Source organism: Giraffa tippelskirchi, chromosome 6 (genome assembly GCF_054371585.1).
Source record: "Giraffa tippelskirchi isolate mGirTip1 chromosome 6, T2T-mGirTip1v1.2.pri, whole genome shotgun sequence".
NCBI classification, from domain to species: domain Eukaryota; kingdom Metazoa; phylum Chordata; class Mammalia; order Artiodactyla; family Giraffidae; genus Giraffa; species Giraffa tippelskirchi.
Genome location: NC_137280.1, coordinates 118,157,880 through 118,177,841, shown reverse-complemented (window position 1 = coordinate 118,177,841; position 19,962 = coordinate 118,157,880). Strand labels below are relative to the sequence as shown.

The window sequence follows — 19,962 nt, the reverse complement described above, 5'->3', positions numbered from 1 at the left end:
TCTTTAGGTTTGGGAAATTTTCAGCCATAATTTCTTCAAAAACATTTTCAATCCCCTTTTCTCTTTCTTCCCCTTTTGGGATCCCTATCATGCCTAGATTGTCATGCTTTATATTACCTCATAGGCCTCTTGTAGTGCTTTCTTTTTTTTTGTTTGATTGGCTTTCTGTCTGCTGTCCTGATTAGGTGGTTTCTGTTATTTTGTCTTCCAGGTCACTTATTTGTTTTTCTGCATTATTCGTTTTGCTCTTCATTGCCTTTAGCTCAGCTTTTGTTACTGCCAATGAATTTTCTAATTTTTCTTGGTTCCTCTTTACGGTTTCCAGTTCATTTTTACAATACTCTGCAGTTCTTTTGATAGCATTTCTTAATTCCTTTAATATTTTCATTATCTCCTTTTTGAAATTGGTGTTTGTTAGACTGAAGAGGTCTGTTTCATTGTTTGTTCTTTAGGGGAATGCTCTTGATCTTTTAACTGAGAGTTGTTCCTCTGTGTCTTCATTTTACTTGTATTTCTCTTAACTCTGTGAGTTTAGGAGAAACGGTTATCTACTTGGTCTTAGAGGGCTGTTTATATGTGTAGCCTGTATGGGTTTAATATATGTGGTGTGAGGCCTGTTTTTAGTATTGATGCCTGTACCTTCTTTCCTCAATGTGTGCTGGTCATTATCCCCTTGACAGGGAATATGCAAATGCAGCAGCTGGTTCCTAGTCCTGGGGTTCTCAGAGGCAGTGGCAGCTCAGGCATGCCCCCAGAGTATAAGATGGGAGCAGAGGTATCTCCTGATCACTCCTGGAGTCTACAAGGACAGAGGCAGAAGCTCACAACCACTCATGGTTGGCAGGCAGCAGCGGTGGCTCACAACCACCCCTGGGGACTGTGCAGGCAGTGTCCTGCCATCTGTGAGCATGTGCAAAGGGAAAAGGCTACAGTCCAGGTCCTTCCGCTCCCCTAATGCATCCCCAAAACAATGGCAACTGGCCATTGAGGCAACCTCAGTTTCCTCTTCATACACCCTCAGTTGCAGTCACACTGGATTCCAGCCTCCCGAAACTGTTTCCACACAGCCAATCCCAGTCCTCGCTCTGCTTCATCTCCAAAGCTCTAGTTCCAGCCTCCAAGAAAACTGCCTACACCCACGGTTGCACGTCTCAGGCTGGGGAGTGCAGGACAGCGGCACTGACCATCTGTGTATTTCTCCGTCTGCTCTGGCTGCCACAAACTGGCTGCTGCATTTTCCTCTGAGGCTCTGAAGCTCCCCTTCTGTCCCAGCTGATCTCCCCTCCCGTGAGGGGGCTTCCTAGAGTGTAGGAACATTTCTTCTTTCACAGCTGCCTCCCAGGGGCACAGGTCTCATCCCAATTCCTTTCTTTTTTTCTCTTCTCCTACCCAGTCACATGAAGATTTTCTTGCCCTTTCAGCAGCCTGAGGTCTTCTCCCAGCTTACGGTAGATATTCTGTGAGAATCATTCCACATGTAGACATATTTTTGCTATGTTTGTGGGAGAAGGTGAGCTTCATGTCCTACTACTCCACCATCTTGATCCTGAATGTCTCCACTTGCGTCTTAATAGGGTTCCCCTGCCTTTCTCTCTCTCAGCATCTTGTTCCTTCCACCCACAGAGCATATTATTTTGTGTAATTTATTTACACATTCTCTCCCATCCTGCCCTTAGATGCCACCTCCCTTGGGCACAAAGTTTGGACTCTAATAGTGAAAGCAGTGGAAACAGCTGTGGGATGAGAGAATGAGATCCCTGGACAGATGTCCTGGGGATTGAAACAGAAGTTAGATCTCCTCTTGTCAGAGGATTAGCAGAGGCTTCCTGACCCAAATGGCTCGCCCTCCCAAAGGTCCCTTCCACATTTCATTACGATTTCTTCCATGGAAGTAAACTAACTTATATTTCTTCCTCTTGGGGTAGGGGATGGTATATTAGATAATCAACACCAGATGCTATAGAAACCCTAAAATCTCAGTGGCGTAATGCAGTAAAGACTGACTTCTCACCTTTATCAGGTCTAATAGTGTTATGCAGCTCTCCTCCAGCAACAACCAGGAGGCTATGTTCTTTGTCCTCACAAAACACCTGGCCATACAGTCTCCATGGAAGGAACAAGTGAGCGTGGATGCTAACTGTGTTAGTCAGGGTTCTCCAGAGTACCAGAACCGACAGAATGGATAGATGAATGGATGGATAGATGGATGAATGGGTGGATGGGGAGAAAGAGAGACCTATTATAAGGAATTGGCTCACGTGATTTTAGAGGCTGAGAAGTCCCGAGATCTGCAGTTAGTAAGCATGAGCCCCAGGAGAGCCAATGGTGTAAGTTTCAGTTGAAAGCTAGCAACCTCAAGACTCAGGAAGAGATGATAAGGGCTTCCCTGGTGGCTCAGTGGTAAAGAATCTGTCTGCAATGCAGGAGACGCAGGTTCGATCCTTGGGTTGGGAAGATCCCCTGGAAGAGGAAATGGCAACCACTCCAGTATTCTTGCTTCAAAAATCCCATGGACAGAGGAGCTTAGCAGGCTACAGTCCATGGGGTCGCAAAGAGCTGGACACGACTGAAGCAACTGAGCATGCATGCACTGAAGGGGAGAAAAGACCTGTGTCCCCTCTTGAAGACAGTCGGGAAAAGAACTCTTTCTCTTACTCAGACTTTTTGGCTTATTCAGGTCTTCAGTTGCCTGGATGAGGCCCATGGACACTAGGGAAGGCAGTCTGCTTTACTCAGTCTACTGATTGAAATGTTCATCTCATCCAGAAACAGTCTCAAAGATACACCAGAATAATGTTTGACCAACTCTCTGTGCACCCCATGGCCCAGTCAGGTTGATCCATAAAATTAACCATCACAATGAATGCTTGTGTAGCCAGACATGTTCAAATTCCTTTGGTTAGAACCTGTTGTATGTCTACATACTGGCTCCAAGAGGGGCTGGGGAATAGTCTTAATGACTGCTCAGGAACTGGAAAATGAATTGGCATCTGAACACATAACATGGCACCCTCATGCTAGTAAGATAAAAGTTGCCTGCTCATCTCCACCAACAGCTTATCCAGGAGATTCTAGATCCAGTCTTTGACATCTGTATGAATTTTTGCAAATTCTGAGTAGCTGGTATATAATTGCATAAGATAATACAGTCTTTTCCCTACAGTCACTAACAAACTACTCTGGTTAAAATGCTTTCCTTCTGCAAATATCTTGAGCACAGGTGCTCCCATCACTTTGGGAGCAGACTCAGCAGGGAGTGGGAAATACATAAACTGGCTGGCCTGACTGAGGCTCCCCCAGGCACAGAGACCAACCAGGGAGGGACCATGTAGCCTGTTGACCTGGAGGCTCTGGGCTTTTCACCTCGGCACCGACCCTGTTCTTCCACTGATGCCTCTGCTGCCTTCCACACCCATGGCACCCCAGAGCACCCTGAGACAGTGGTGTCACAGCCGTTAGATGCTGAGCTCAGCTCTTCTCCTCATCTGCCCACAGCAGTCACCTGGTAGTTTAGTTTTCCCAAATCTGACAGGGTTCATTGGCCAGAGGAGGCAAAACAACCCTAGGGCTCAGAGAAGGCTCAGGTGACCTGGCTCCTGCATGGGCACCCCCTGCCTTGCAAACAAAGAGAAGGCTATGCCAGACCTGGGCTCCTTGGGAGCAAGACATGAGTTAGCCTTCCACGTCCACCCCTGCAAGACCCACCACTGGGCACATGGGGAGCTCCACCAAAAGAGGTTGATCAGGCTCTGCAGGAACCAGGGCTCCACACCAGGGTCTGTGGCCAGGCTCAGGGGTGTGCTCTCCCTCCAGGTGACACTCCTCTCCCTGCTTAGCTCGGAGTCCCAGGTCAGCAGACTCTGGGCATGACCTGCTTTCTGGCATATTCCCACTGTATCCTAGTACACAGGAAGTGCTCAATATATAATTGTCGAATGAACACTACCCTAACTGTTTACTTGCTTAACATTACTTATTAAGCCCTTTTATGTGCTAGGAACTATGCTAGGTGCTGGGATACAAAAGAAATAAAGAGATATGGTCTGTCTTCATGCAGCTTATAAAGGTGTTTGTCTACATCAGAGAGCAGAACTTAATAACTAAACAGCAAAAATGCTTGAAGCAACCCCAAACAACATAAGTTAATTGAGAAAGTAAATTACCCCCCAGATCTGGAAGTAATTAACTAGTGAATTTATTACCCTCCCCCAAATGAAGCATGCCAGAGGGAATCCAACAGTGACACAAAAATGGGATCTTATTATGCATGAATAATCGGGAAATTTTGAAGGAGTGCGAGTCTAGCTGGTCTAGGCCTCCTGCCCAGGCTGGACATGCCCCAGTGCTCAAAACATGCGGGTCGAGATGAAAGACCACGTGTTCCCAGCCTCCCACCCATAGAGTTTCAGTAGACATTTGAAGGGAGTCCAGAAAGCCAGGCTCTGGTGGAGGGGGCCAGGGGAGTCACAAAGCACCCCCATCACCTCCCCACAACAGCCCTGCCTTGTAAATGCCAGGGGAGACCATCAGGTCCAGGCAGTTAGACGTTGCCTATCCCCCACTTGGTCAGATGGCCTTAGGCAACACACACTCTACCCTCGTTTCTATCCCACTCACCATGTCATAGCATGGCCCTGGTCACAGGAATAAGACCAGATTAGTAGAGACTGTCACATGGGGCCACACCTGCTTTTGCAACTCCCAGGCCACTGGTGGGGAAGGGGTTCCCCCAGGGCACGGGAGAAGCACATTGCTTGTTGGAGAAGAACAGAGTGAAAAGAGGCCACCTCTGGTAGGTCTCTGAGCACCTGGTCTGGGGTCTCTCTCCAGGCCTCCCTAGTTTCCAGCCAGCCCCCGAGCCCAGGTTTGCCCTGAGCCAAGCTCAGTCCACACAGGGATGTGGGAGCCAGTAGACTGAGCTTCAGAGTCTTTCCACCAAGAGCACCATTTGAAAAATGGCAAATGTCCAGGTAGGAATGTGTTCCATTAGTGCATTTCTAGCATAAGAAAACTAACACCAACTTGACAGGAATTTGAGAAATTTAATTTCTATTGCTGTGAAGCAACAGAAGCCTGCTTGAGAGGGTGCTGATGGGTTTATGAGTGTCTCATCGAGTTCAAGTCAGTGTGAGAAATAGTGCCTGAGATTAAGGGAAAGCTGTAATAGAAACTAAAACCCAATTCTCCCGCGACTCAAATTTTATAGCCTCCTGCTTCCAGGAAGGGTGCTTGTTTGCTTGCTCGTGGTAGGCCCATTAATCCCCCATACCACCCCATCTCTCCAAGCTCCAAGGAGCACCGAGGCCATATGTGCAGGGAGGGAAGTGAGGGCTGTGTCTGGAAAACCAAAGGCATTGCCACTCTGGCTTGAAGGGCCTTGAGAGCCAGGGACATGTCTCCCAGGACTGCACCTGAAGCCTACCTGAAGTGCCATGTGCCAAGCACTGTGCTAGTTACCAGAGGGTCAGACAGCCCTGGGGGCACCCCCACCACCATGCAGCCTGCTGAGTGTGATCTCGGGTGTCTCAGCCTGCGTCAGCTCGAAGCAGAATCTCAGTTCCCGGACCAGAGATTGAAGCCAGGCTGAGGCAGTGAGTGTGTCAAATCCTAGTCACTAGACCACCAGGGCCAGTGGCCAGTGACAAGTTCTGCTTTGGAGAAAGGAATTATTAAGAGGTAGAAAGTAGTGAAACAAGTAAAGCATTTATTAGAAGGAAAAAAGTAAGTGTGGATAGATATACACGAGTGGGCTCAGAGAAAGAATCGTGCCTTTGGGGTAGTTTAAATCACTTACACCAGGCAGGTCTTCCAGGTTTCCCCTGGCCAATCATTTTGCTTTGCCTGGCTCTGAGTCCACATTTGGTCTGATTCAGCACCACCAACCATGTGCATACACATCTCTTAGCCAGAATGGATTCCAGGGCAAGGGCTCCTGGAAAATTGACAGAACATATTATGATCTGGAGCCCCCTCCCTTCTCTGACCTCTGAGGAACCTTTCTGTGCATGTGTAGTTTGCTAGAGCTCATTGACTTCAAGAATGAGAAACCTGTGATGTCTCTATCTTTCATCCGAGCAGGACTCAGCTCTTCCTCACTTCTGCCATCATCTTCATCATGGAGCATCTGTCTGCAGGGGACAGGTTCCAGCTGCTTAGCCTGGGCCCCATCTATCCCCTGCCTCAAGTGAAGCAGGAAGGTCTCCCTTGTGCTGAGCAACCCAGGCTGACTTTGGTAGTCATGGCAATGCTACCTGAGCCGCCTCCTCCCACGAGGAATAAAGGGAAGCCGACTAGTGTCCGAAGGCCTGGCCTATAGGGAGATAGATATCCCAAGCTGTGAGGAACCCCCATCTCCCTTGCCCTCCTCCAATTGCCTACCACCTGGCAGCCTTCCAGTGTGGCTCTTACAGCAAGGACATCATCTCTCTGTGGGCACCTCTGCCAGCAGTGCTGGACAAGCTCCCCAGTCCAGCCCTCTCTTTCTAGAGACCCTAGACTCTTTCTACAGATGTTTTCTCACCACAGATCTGACCAGAGCCTCCAGTCCAGCCCTCTGTCACTGCCCCCAATGTACTCTGGGCACAAGGCAGGTCTTGTTGCTTGGTGCCCTGGAAACCTATGGACACTTCCCACAGAGTGGTCCTGGAACCACAGATGATCAGCACCATGGGAGCAGCAAAGCCACAGTCAAGAGTTGGAAGGAACCCTTGTTGGCCCTTCCACAGGCTGCTCCCTGGAGGGCTGCAGTGTGGCTTCTCCACCTCCCTCTCCAATGACTCTTGACCCCACCGGAGCAGAGTCCAGGTCCAGGCACATCTGAGTCCCCTCATCTACAGGTGTACCCGGGCAGTGGTGAGCTTCAGCCCACAGTAGTTCAGTCAGTGTGTTCACTGAACACATATGAGGGCCATCTCCACAAATCCCAGACTGCTTGGCCCTCCTCTGGTCCCCATCACAATGGGAAACTTAAGAGGATTGTGGGGTCCCATCAGCTGGTCCACACCACCACCACAAAGCCCTCCGTTATCACTCTCTAGTGAGCAGGCATGTAGGCGTGAGGGCATGCATGCGTGCTAAGTCGCTTTAATCGTGTCTGACTCTTTGCTACCCTGAGGACTATAGCCCGCCAGACTCCTCTGTCCATGGGATTCTCTAGGCAAGAATACTGGAGTGGGTTGCCATGCCCTCCTCCCGGAGATTTTCCTGACCCAGAGATCAAATCCACCTCTCTTACATCTCCAACATTGGCAGATGGGTTCTTTACCACTGGTGCCACCCAGCAGGTTGGGGGTAGGTGCAATAACTGAGATCACATTTCCTTCTGATGACTCTCATTGTCTTCACAACACAGCTCCACCCATCTTCCCACCCATTACCATCTTTTACTATGTCTAGGCTTCCAGATGGAGGTGTGTCTTCAGTGCCCTCAGGGTATTGATCTGCCTAATACACCCTGTCTGTCATGATATCTGACCCCACCTCTCACCACCCATCACCTGGTCCACAGTTGGTCATGTGGCCCAGGGCTGTGGGTCAGCCAGTACTATGACTGCAGAGCACTTCATCGCCTGGCCTGGGAGATTGCTTCATGAAAGGACATAGGAGATAAGTCTGGGTAATGGGAGTTCAGGCCATGCTTTTTTGCAGGGCCCTTAGGAAAGATTTGGGCCCTTTCTGCAGAATCCCACGTACAGGGACAATGTGAGCATGAGCCCCTGGACTCCTTGCAGCCATGCAGAGAGTGCCGTTGTCAAGGGCCCTGGATGCTTGCAGTCTCCTCCACCCCTGAGCTTTCCCAATTACGGGTGTGAAGATCAACCCCTTTCTTTTTTCTTTTCCTAAGTGTGTTGAGCATTTCGGAGAATTTCTGTTACTTAAGCCTGAAAAAGTCATGACAGGTTCACCAGGACAACTTTCAATCTTCTTCACCCAATGTCTAAGTTTCCCCTTATGTGAAGACTGCAGGGTCCCAGAAACATCCCATGAGGTCATCCTAGAGACTGGGGCTAAGGGTCTCAGAATAGACAAGTAGAAGGTGCCAAGTAGGCACAAGCTTAGGCCCCAAACCACAGTGGGATGGGAGCCAGCAGGTACCATTGAGTCACCTGGGAGACTGTGGGGCAAGGTCAGAGACTGTTCTCAATCCGTGATGAATCTGTGGGTGATGCGGAACTGCTGGTAGCTTTTGAGCAGAGCCATGATATACCTTGTCCTCCAAGTGGTGACCAGGACACTCAGGGGCAGCAAGGACAAACTGGGGCTTGGGGGGAGGCAGTGACCACACAGGAGGTTCTCGAGGACCCGGATGGAGAGGAAGGGAGGGCTCAGGGAACATCAGGAGGGAACCCCTGGGGGCTTGGCATCTGTTCATGCTGCCCCTTGAGGCATCATTTGTACCATCACGGCAAGTGGGCAGGGAACAGAGGCAGATGGCGCTGGGGAGGCAGCAACCAGGCACTAGCAGGACAAAGGAGGATGAACAGGGACGTCTGCTCAGAACCGTGCACGCAGAGTCCAGAGCCTAAACGCTGGCCAGGCCCCCAGAGCCCTCGTAGACCAACCTTTCATGACTCAGCTGGGGACCAGGGACAGGCAGGGACCTGCCCAAGGCTGCCTGGGGATCTCTGGCAGCACCGGGGGCCAGGTGTCCAGAGCCACAGCCCCACATCTGCCTGGTTCACTGGAGCCCCCACCTGTGAAGCTGCCTCATTTTTCTCTTGCTGGGAAATCACCCTGGGAGGTCACTTAGCAGGGAAGTGGGGCCTGCCGGGGAACACATGTTGAACAGTAAAAACCGGCAGTGAGGAGCAGTTCGTTGGCCATAAATCGCTCTAGAATTTTTAAAGGACCTAGGGAATATTGACATGAACTAAATCTAATAAAACAGTCATTTAATTAAACTTTAAATGATCCAAATATTTGCTGTTTGGTTAATATTTGTGTAGCTGACAGGAGCAGAATTATGATGGTTTTGTCAGTATTCACGCATTCTAATTTTGCCTGAGTCTTCCCTGTGAAATCGCACATCTTCAGACATACAAATGCTTGGGGGCACGCTCAGGAAAAATGTGGGAACCAGCCGTCCCAGCGGCGGATGGCGAGCCGCACAGGCTTCCCACTTGGGTTCATTTGCTTGTTTATTTATTTTCAGCCCTGTGCTACAGGCTCCTCCAGACATTTTTCTACAACTGTTTAAAACACAACTTTGTGTTTCTGAGTGTAGAGGGAAGCACATGGCTGGATGTCCTCTGCCACCTCTGGTCCCCACTGCAAGGACCCCTGGTCGCCCTGCCCACGGGCACCCTCAGCAGAGATCAGCGCCCCTGTGCTCCTGGTCTGGGCACTCTCGGCCCAGTGGAGTCCAGAGTCCCATGCTTCCCAACAGTTCGGCCTCCCAAGCCCGCGCTGGCACAGTCAGGCTCAGGTCTGAGAGTCTGATGCCATCCTCAAGTACAGAGGCACAGAGCGCACCATGGCCCAGCCATGAACCATTGGGCCCCTCCACACCACTCGGGACCAAGGGGTCTCTGGCAGATGGATGCAGACCCTGGCTCTCTGCCACATCTGGTGATCACTCTAGGTGGGGCACCAGCCGGGTAAGGGAGGTTTCAGTCTCCTCTTCAAGCCTCCTTGATTCCCCTCACCTGCATACTAGCAGGCAAGCTCTCTGCCCTTCCCGCTGGCTCCCTCCCTATTCCCCTGGGGACAAGGGGGCCTTCCACGCCCCTTCCCACTTCCACAGGGCCTCGAGGCTCATCCCAGGAGAGAGAATGGTCTCCTCTGTACTTGGCCACAGCGGGAGCTAAACAATATTAGTAAATCCCTCTCCCCATCTCTGCCCCTCTGCATCTCTGAAACCTGGGTCTTGCTACAGGGGGGTTAGTGCCTTCTCTGCCCTGAGCAATAAGCCTCATGACTCAGAGGTGGGAGGGCAGCAAGTTGAACATGATTTAAGAGGGAGCTTGAAATGCATCACTTTAGTGTTTATAAAATATTATGCAGGTTGCGTCTGCATCAATCACTCGGTGCTTATCTTTTCCTCATGTGGCTCCTTCACCAGGAGTCCCATTTTTCCTGTGTATGATTGCCCCCTCTCCACTGGCCTGTTGCCTTTTTTTCCTTCTGTATTTCTATTTCCTTCATTTTTCATTCAGCCATCCAACGAGCACTGATTAAGCACCTAGTGTATATCTTGTTCATCTTTGTGGGCCCAGGGCTGGGCCATGAATGTTTGTAGTTGGGGGAAGGGCTTTGCTGCCCAGGACTGGACTGGTCTCTACTGCACCAGCTCTCACTGCACCTGCCCTGCGATGTGTGACACCTGTGATGGTTTTTGTTCCCCTTCTCCACCACCCAACACACACATACTAGCAAGAGAGTGTGAGCCTAGGTGTGCTGCCTGGTCACAGCTCAAACGTGTCCCACTGAGTCATAGAGCTCAGATCCCAACTCTGGGCCTTGCTTCACACCTGTCAGGGCCCCCCAGGTCCCAGCACCTTTGCCGGCATCCTAGAATCAACCCAGGCCCCCAGAGCCAGCCCGCCTCCCTCCGCCTGTGCTGCCTCCCCAAGCTGCCCAAGAAGATATGAGGGAAGGGCAGTAAGGAGTCCATGCAGTCAGTGAAGCTAGCCACTCCCCACTCCAAACCTCATCCCATTTTGGCATTTGAGTAGCCTGAGTTTGGTTTTTTTCGTTAACCCTGAGAATTTCAAAAGGTCTGTGATTCTGAAAGGGAGATAATTTAGACCCTCCCCATTTGCCTGACAAGTGATCAGTCTTAATGCCAGTTATCAAGAATGAAGCAGCAAGGATTAGTCATTTGTGCAGCCCAAAGTACACTTCAAAAAAATTAAAGGCTGCAGTGCACAGTCACTGAACAGAAACCCAAATCCAAGTTCACAGGCTCCTTAGGCAGCAGCAAACCTTCAAAGGTCAGCCAGTTCTCTCCCCAGACTTCAGACAGTGCAACCTTTAATTTGCCTCCAGGTGGGAGAGAAACCTGTCGGCCCAGCCAGCGGACCTTGACTGCACTTGGCAAGGCCCAGCCTCCATGGGGTCTGGTGAGCACAGGATGAGGCCGGCTTGTCTGGCTCCCTGATTTCAGCGGGGCAGCCCCATGGCCCCAGCAGCCCACCTCCCTGGCTCCACTCACAGATCCACAGCCGAGACACTTCTCCTGCGCTGGCTGTGATTCCTGACCTGATGTGATTCACAGAGCCCTTGGAGCATTTGACATAAGTCGTGGCCCCTCTCCCAGGAGTTGTGTCCATCTGTCCACTTAGCCAGCGCACTGTGGATAATGCTTCTGGTCCCTGAAGTTCCCCGGGCCCCTGACCTTCAGTAGATCCCCTTGGCCACATCCTTTCGAGTAGAGACTTCACCCCCCTGGGCCTGCAGCTGACAGCATCTCCTTTCCCTGCAGAGGTGGTGCAGCTCAGCCTCGCCCCCGAAGACCGGGTCAGTGTGGCCACAGTGACCGTGGGACTGAGCACGGTGCTGACCTGCGCCGTCCGCGGAGACCTGCGGCCACCCATCGTCTGGAAGCGCAACGGGCTAGCCCTGAACTTCCTGGATTTGGAAGACATCAATGTAAGTCACCAGGCTCTGTCTGAGCTCAGACCCACCCCCTGGGGAAGCCAGCTGTGTGAGATGCCTTGTGGGAGCTGCAGGGGCAGAGGGCTTTCTTTTCACATCCCCTGTTGGTGCCATCCAGCCTGCTGTCTGGTGTCTGGAGTTATCAGTCCCACCTTATGCAGAGAATAGGATGGATGGATGGTGTCTGCAAACTTCCAACCAGGCCCAGAATAAGGTGAATACAGGGGGGCGGTCTAGTGGGCGGGGCAAGAGGTTCCCTGGCAGGGGAGAGCATCTGGCTTGTGAGGGGAGGTGCTCTTTCTCCCCTGGGGGAGTCTCTAGATCCTGAAGCTGGGAAGGACACAGACAGCTGGACACTGGGGAGAGGGCACCCCCTGTGGAGGGCAGAGGTGGCCTCTGGGCTGGTTGGCTGGAAGGCAGGGGCAGGGAGCGAGGTAAAAGAAAACGAGATCAGACCAGAGGGACCTGCCCAGGGGTCTTGTTTGCTGGGCAAGGAGTATGGATATGATAAGTTGAGAGGAAAAAGAGAGTTCCTGTGTCCTCACAGCCCAACGTGAGCAATGGGGGGCTCCTGGGCTTTGAAAGCCCCAGGCAGTCTGCACTGGGGTCCCAGCATCACCCCACTCTGCCTCTATGACTGGACAGTTTCTTAAACAGATCCTCAGTGAATTAATCTATTAGAAAAGCAACGTTAGTGGTGCCTCCCTTCTGTGGGTCTTGAGGAATAGAAGGATTGAAGAATATGCACTGGCCCTGGTTTGGCACAGTGGGGTCGGTGGTTTCCCAGGGGTTCATGTGAGAAGATGCGGTAATGTCACCCACCCAGGGTGCTGCCAGAATGGCTGACATGCCTTAAGCTACAGTGACAGGAATTCAAGTTTCAGGCAGAAGACAAGCAGCCCTGGTCTCCTTGGCTCAGGACAGGCCAACCCAGAATGGGCACTTGGCCCCAAGAAGGAAGACCTGTGGAGTCAGTGGTCAGTTCACGCTAGCAGCTGTAAGGTGGGGATTAAGGTGCTGTGGCAGAGGGAACTGGCCTGGGCCGTGTGACCCCCTGAGTTGGACTAGCACAAAGGGCCAGGGTGCATCTGAAAAAGAGACCAATTGGGGCTGCTTGGATGGAGCACTACTCCAGCCATCAGCCCTGCCTCGCATTGGAGTGATCCATTACATCACTACAAGTGCCCACTACAAGTGGGCAGCACTTGTAGTGAGCTCCCCATCCCTAGAGGCATACAAGCTCAGGGTCATGGTAAACAGTGCTGCCAGCCACAAGAAGGCAGCTAAACCCCATGACCTTAAAGATCTCATCCAGATCTGAGACTGCTTTGTGGAAAGAGAGGGTAACAGAAATCACAAAGCTGAGACTCTGCTACTCTCTGGGTCCCTTTGGATGCACACTGAAGATGGTTGGGGAAGCAGATGGAAAGGGGGGGGTCACTCTGGAGTCCAGCCCTAGGCAGGGCTGGGCAGAAGTGCCCTTCCCCCACATCTGTCACACCAGGCAAGATGGTTTCCTTGCAGTTTCCCCTCTATGGTGAGCACGGACAGTGTCCACCCACCTCTGAATGTCAGTGCCAGCATAAGCCTGGCTACTTGCTGGTCAGGTGTTCAGTGGGCAGAGTTCTTCCTCTGAGCCTAAGATACCCAGGGCTTGTCTGATATCTTAGCAAGGGAAGGCAGTGTCCTGCTTGTGAAGACTAGGGTGTGTATGTATGTGCGCATGTGTATGTTATGTGTGTTGCTGGGGTGCACGTTTGTGCATGCGAACCTCTCAAGGTGGGTTGTCAGCTTTTAACCATGATTGGCCAGTGGTGATTAATTCAGAACTAGGTCAGGCCCGCCTGTGTCTGAACATCCATGTGCATTGCTCGATGCTCTATTTAAAGACATTAGAAATAAAGGCAGAGGCAGAGCTCCTTTTAATGCACTTGCCATCAGTTAATTAAATTACTTTGAGTGTCTTTCCCCTCCCTCGAACATGCCTCCAGCACCAACTCAATTGCATTTCTACTTTTCACAGAGAGGTTAGCAATTTGGGTAATTGTGGTGCAACTGGAGATTAATGGCCTCTCGTTACCTCCCAGGAAACACTTGCTCCTCTGGGCAAGTGAGCAGCCCACGAGCAAGCAAGGGCCTGTACTTCTGAGAAACCCCCAAGTGAGAGCGCAGGGCAGTGCTAGCCCCACAGGGGTCCTGGCCCGATACGTGCAAACACACACAAAACACACTCACACACAGACACATATACATACACACACAGGTACACCTACCTGCCTTCAAGAGAGGAGAGAGACAGCACAGCCTTACTCATTAAGGGCACAGGCTCCAGGATCAAAGGGACCTGGGTTTAAGTCTCAGCTCTACCACTTACTGGCTTAGCAACCTTGGAAATGGCATTTGACTTCTCTAAGCCTCAGTTTCCTCTTCTGTGGAAAGGGAATGCATAATAGATCCTGCCTCATAGGGCTATAATGAGGATTAAAAGACACATGAAGTTCTTAGCACATGATGTCCATGCTATTATGCTCTCATTTTCATTATTTCTATTATTACTACTTCTCCCACCAGACAGCATTCTCAACCCCTTGCAGCCTGAGTCTGCAACCAGCGGTCAGCACGGTCTGGTGAGGCCCCCGTCAGGCAGATGTGACTCTGGGGTGGTCCCTGCTGCCCGTCGTCACCTTGATTCAGGTCAGCCTTGATTCATCCAGGGGGACACACTGACCAGCACCTCCAGTGGGTCCAGGGCCACCCTGGGTGAGCCGTACACCTGCTCTGAGCCTGCGGGGCAGCGGAGATGAGGTTGTCCTCCTCGAGAAGGCATTTTCAGGCTGAGTGTGTTGGCGGGGGGCACCCCACCCAGTGACTGGCACACAGCAGGGGTTCATTAAGCACAGCCCTGCTCTGGACGGTGAGGGGAGTAGCCGTAGGAAGAAATTAGGCTGGATCAGGGCAGGGCTGGGTCATCAGGATACACAGGGCATTCCTGAAGCAAGATGGGTCAGGGGAGAACAGTCCAGAGGGGCTACCCTGGTGGAGCAAAGATCAGGGATCAGTGGGTTCGTAGAGCCCCCCAGCCTGTGGCATCTCAGCGCCCACCCCCTCCTGCCATAGTCAGAGATGAAACACAATACGATCACAGGCCTTATAATGAGCGACTGGCTCTGAAACGTTGCACTGACAGGGAAAGCTGATCAGCTTACAAAACCCAAGGCGGGGAGATTAGAGAGTGCACAGAGGTGTGGGCCTCCCTTCTTTGTCATTTGTATGAGACATCTTGATTGGCAACAAAATATTAATCACTTTTTCACTACTCTCTTAATGAGAAGCTTTCATGGGCAACAAAATATTAATTTGTCTTGTCTTATCTGTTAAGAATTCCGTTAATGAATTCGGTCACAGAGCTATTACAGAATGCCATGCTAATGACACATGTAATTAAACTTTTCTGACTTGCCAACATCAAGGAGGCCCCAAGCATCAGAATAATATTTGCTCAGAAAGTAAATGTACCCGTCTAGCCCAGAGCCGCGCAAGGAGGAGCCCCTCAAGGAGGAGCCCCTCAGATTCCCCAGTAAGTGATGTCGCTGTCAGGAGCAATCAGGAGTCATCAGTGTGTACACAGTTGTCCAGACACCACACGTGAGGAATCCTCCTTCTGGATTCACTTACTGAGTGACAAGCCCAGTGCCAGAGCATAGAGCAAAGACACTCTCCCTGGCTTTGAGGGGCAACACAGCACAGTGTAGCAGGTCCTAGGGACCTGGTGTTCCCCCGCAAGGATGCCTGAGCCCTCCCCCCAGGAAGACACCTCAATCTTACTGCAGCCCAGACCATGAGGGGCCCTGACTCAGCTGCAACCGGAAAAACAAACCCCCTGAGCAGAGGGCAGCACTGGGTACCAGGAGTGCAAGGGCCTCCCAGACAGGTGCCCCCCAGCTGGGGTGGGAATTCTGCCCCGCTTCCGGCAGTGAGTCTCCGAATTATGATACCTCCTTCCGTTTGCATGATAGTTTCTACTCGTGAACGGTCTCTGGAGCTCACAAAGGGCGGCCTGTAATTTGTTTACTTCCCAGCCAACTGCTGGGATCTCGACAGGAGCAGCTGTGGGTCTGGCAGCTTCAGATCTGGCCCTACGGCCCCTGCCTCAACCCTCAAGGACCCAGGGCCACGGCTTCAGCTCAGAAGGTGCCCTGGTCTCGGGCCAGGCTGCTGGCCAGGAGGGCACCTACGTTGGTGTGCCAAGGTGACCCTGCACCTCTCAGCAACCCCCTCCCACCCCGTGGACCTGTGGTCAGCCCGCCTAGCCTCTGTCCTGCTTTGTTCAGACAGCACAGGGCCACGTGGGAGAAGGGCACCCCATCATCCCAGGGGGCCACAACCAGAGCCTGTGGGGGGAGCTTATGCTAGGGAAGGACTCTGCCTTAGGAGGCAGTGAGATGCGCTCACCACAGGTACTGAAGCAGGAAGGGGACCAACCCAGTCCCCTTTGAGGGCTCTCTGGGCCCTGGGGTCATGTAGTGCTGTGATAAGGAGATCACGTGGGAGACAGGGCCCTGTGGGATGTGAGTCCTGCACAGGAGCCAGGAAGCTCCCTTTTTCACCTGGACGACAGAGCCTCCATCTTTCTTGTCTCCTAAGGGCTCAGAGCCAGGCTTCAGTCCGGAGTGGGGCCCATCTCAGCAGCAGATCCATACACTCCTCACCTAGCCAGGCCTGCACACTGGGTGTCCTTGTGGGTGGGGGGAGGCTGCCCAACGGTCAGCAGAAGCAGGGCCCATCCCGGCCTCAGCGCCCTGCCCAGACCACACAGCAGCTACTCAGGAAGTGAAGGGACCGTCCCCAAACCCAGTCTGCACCCCCTGCTCCAACAATGTCACCTGCCCTCGCCACATAACTGTCTTCTTCACTGTCCCTTAGGTCCCCAGGGACAGGGGCTGCCCATGAGAGGAGCAGAAGCAGGGAGAAGTCATCCCCAAAGTCCCAGAAATTAGCTGATCCCCAAATCCTTGCTAGTGTTAATACATGTATTTCTACCATCGGTGCCAAGACGCTGCTGTGTCTGGGTGGCCGGTCTCCATGATAGTCCATTCAGAAGCATCATCTCATTTAATCCTCATCACAACCCTATGAGGCAAGTGGAATTCTGTCACTCAGGGGTTTCAGGAACTTACCAGGGCCTGCAGCCAACCTGCACACCCCAGTTAGAGCTTCATGGGTTCCTTGCTCTTAGGACAATAGCACCTAGCACCCAGCATTGCTAGGGTCTCGCTCTGGGGCAGCTGGACCTACCTTCTGCTCTAGCAGTAATGGCTATAGTACCTGAGCCCCAGTGGACGTGTCCATTCTGAGTGCAGCCATGTGTCTGGTGCTCCAGGTCTCATTAGCTGCTGGCCTCTGCCACAGCGAAGAGAAAGCAGAAAGCTCTCAGACCAGCACGTGGAATTGTTTGGCCAAGATATTCTCAGGGAGAGGAAACATTTTTCTATTGTATTCTTCTTTTAAAAAAAAAAAGCTCACAACAAACCCCAGTATATTGCAAATGACTTGAAAGAGCCACTCTTTTTTGTTGGTTTTTTTCTTTCACCAAATCTCCCTATTTGGGGCTTTCAAATGTCGACAGGCAGAGTACAGGGATAAAAGCAGAAAAACAAAACCCATTAGAAGAAAGTATTTGTGGCAGTGTTTGAAGGATGTGTTAAAAGGTTCACTTTTTTCCCATGCCTAAATGGTGTAAAACCATGAACAAATAACTCTAATGAAGCATACGCTCTCAGCCAGCTCTTCTTTGGAAGTGAGTTATTAAAAAGACCAAAAGAGAATGATTTAGGAGCTCATGACTCATTTAATTTTTATTGTCTTTATATGAACCAGTCATGAATCCATTGTAAAAAGATGAGAGGCGTTTGATTAGCATGGAGAGCTGTTTGCAACATGCTAGACGGTGGTTGTAGGTTCTGCATTAAAATAATCTCATTAAACGCTTGGGTACATTTTGTTTTAAGATCTTGGAAAACACTCTACTTGAAGCATTCAAAGGCTTTGGCCAGTTCTCTCCAGCTCCTGTCAAATAAACCCTGGTTACGGATGCACATCCAGTTCTTTTGAGCTTTGGATGAGCTCAAACCACTAGGAGGATTGGCCGAAGCTCTCCTAGAGACAGAGCTTGGCCCATGGTACAACAGCTTGTAGAGCTCATGGGGGACTCTGCCCTTCCAGGTACCTCATCTGGCCTTAGCTTTCTCAGTGGCCTCCTCAGGGTCACCCGTCATTCCCCATTGTACCTGTGCCTAGTGAGAACTTCTGCCCCATCTCAAAGGTACAGGGTTCCTCAGGAAGGTTCTGATCCAGCTTCTAGACCCTAAATGCAGAGCTCCAAGCCCCATGCCAGGGAGCTGACATTCAGGCTGCTTTTAGGCTTTACCATCTGCAAACAACACTGCAGTGAGCATCTTTATACATACCTCTTTGCACATTTCTGTAAGTAGGTGTTCAAGTTCTTAGAAGTGGAGTAACTCCATTGAGGGTGGGCACATTTTCTGTTTTGATGGATATTGCCAAATCTCCCTCCAAAAAAAAGTTGCACCCAGTTTGTACCCCCTCCAGCGGTGTATACAAGTTTTAAACACCATAATAGGAGAAAATTCCTGATTGCAAGCCTTGTTGGTCCCTGAAATAAGCCATGGAAGGAAATTTAATCAAATCCTCTCGGGGATGTTTCAGAAACAGCGAGAATGCCGATCAGCAGTCTTGGCTGACAGTGTGATCCAGGTTAGAGGAGCTAGGAAGGCCCTCTTGGCTTGGGGACTCATGATACAAGTGTCCCCAAGGGAGTGTTGCAGGCTTCCCAGATGAAGGCAGCAGGTTCTAGATGGTCTGAAACTTCAGATTGTTACCAACCAGGGTTCTTGGCCTTCCTTCAGTCAATAGAAATTGACTAGAGGCCAGACAAGAAATTTAGGCAAGGCTTTATTGGGGACCCTGCTGCAGCAGAGGGGAGCAAAAATAAACAGCAGTTTCCCTTGCTTGCTTCCCAGGGGGGTAAGCTAATTCCTTCTGTGGGGTGAGGGTAGGGGTGTGTCCAGAGGTCTGGCTAGAGGGGTGGTTTAGGTGTTTTGCCCAGCTGTTAGGTAGTGCTGTATGCAGGGCGCAAGTGCAGTGCAGACATCTCTGAGGACCCACCATCACCAAGGCACTGCAGTGTTTGGGTCCATTTGTGCACGCAGGATGCTACGGTTCATAAGATTCAGGGGGACAGAGTCAAATCAGCCGGGAGGGAAAGACCCTCTACTTTCTCCATCCTCTCCAAAGAGAGCCAAGGAAGCTCCTGAGAAGGGCAGAGTTAGAAAAGCTTGGAATAAATGTCTTTAAATGGAGTTTTAACCTGTAGCATTGACAGTGAAAAGTGAAAGTCGCTCAGTGGTGTTCAACTCTTTGCAACTCCATGTACAGTCCATGGAAATCTCCATGCCAGAACACTGAAGTGGGTAGCCATTTCCTTCCCCTGGGAATCTTCCCAACCCAGGGATCAAACCCAAGTCTCCTGCATTGCAGGCGGATTCTTTACCAGCCGAGCCACAGGGGAAGCCCAGCATTAACAATACCATTAACCGCACCTCTGAAATCACTCTGGAGTCCTCGTGTTTAACATTTAGTCACTAAATAGTCAGCACTGATGGCTCATTTTCATATTACTTCAACCTGACTCACATGTATCACTGTGACAACATCTCCCATCTTGCCTCTGCTTAAATATTGTTTAATACTTAAGTCTTGTTTAATTGCTTGCTTTATTAAGGGCAGATACCTAGAAAATAGCTTCTTAAAAGGCAAAAACCATTTCTTTAAGTAAAATCGTCTCTTTTCCAAAGACAGATGTGCATCAATACAAAGAATGGTCTAATCTAGCATCTGTTTATTTCTGGAAGGAACCTTGATTTTGCTAATACATTTCTATGCATCAGAGCAAAAGAAAAAAAAGCCATCCATAAAAAGACAATTACAGAGATGCAATCAAGCACTGATGGTAGTATTCAGACACATCTCAGAGCACCTTCAGGAGAGAAAGGATTGCAGCTTTAGTTTTATGTAACTTCTTATAAATCAATTTTTAAAGTAATTTCTTTACATCCAATGAGGGAAATTTGATTTCTGAAGCCAGTATTCGTGTCCCAGAAAACAATATGCACTTTTTTTCTGTAATTATATGATGCCTATTGTTTCAGCCCAGAGATATTATTTTTTTGAGTACAGAATCATGTTTTCCCTGGAGCCTGAGTCACAAGCTAGTAATGAGTTAGGTGTTCCAAGTAGTGCATCACCCATCCAGCAGCCCCACACCCTCTACACCTGAGGGATCATACC

At 50.7% G+C, this 19,962-nt stretch overlaps 1 protein-coding gene across 12 annotated transcripts in view; it reads left to right on the top strand.

Moving 5' to 3' along the window:
- FSTL4 (follistatin like 4) overlaps positions 1 to 19,962 on the top strand; it is a 695,167-nt gene that overhangs the window by 627,266 nt on the left and 47,939 nt on the right. For all 12 annotated transcript variants that reach the window (XM_081502830.1, XM_081502827.1, XM_081502826.1 and 9 more), the window contains one exon: positions 11,423 to 11,589. In XM_081502830.1, the coding sequence (XP_081358956.1) occupies positions 11,423 to 11,589 (167 nt within the window). The remainder of the gene's footprint in view (positions 1 to 11,422; positions 11,590 to 19,962) is intronic.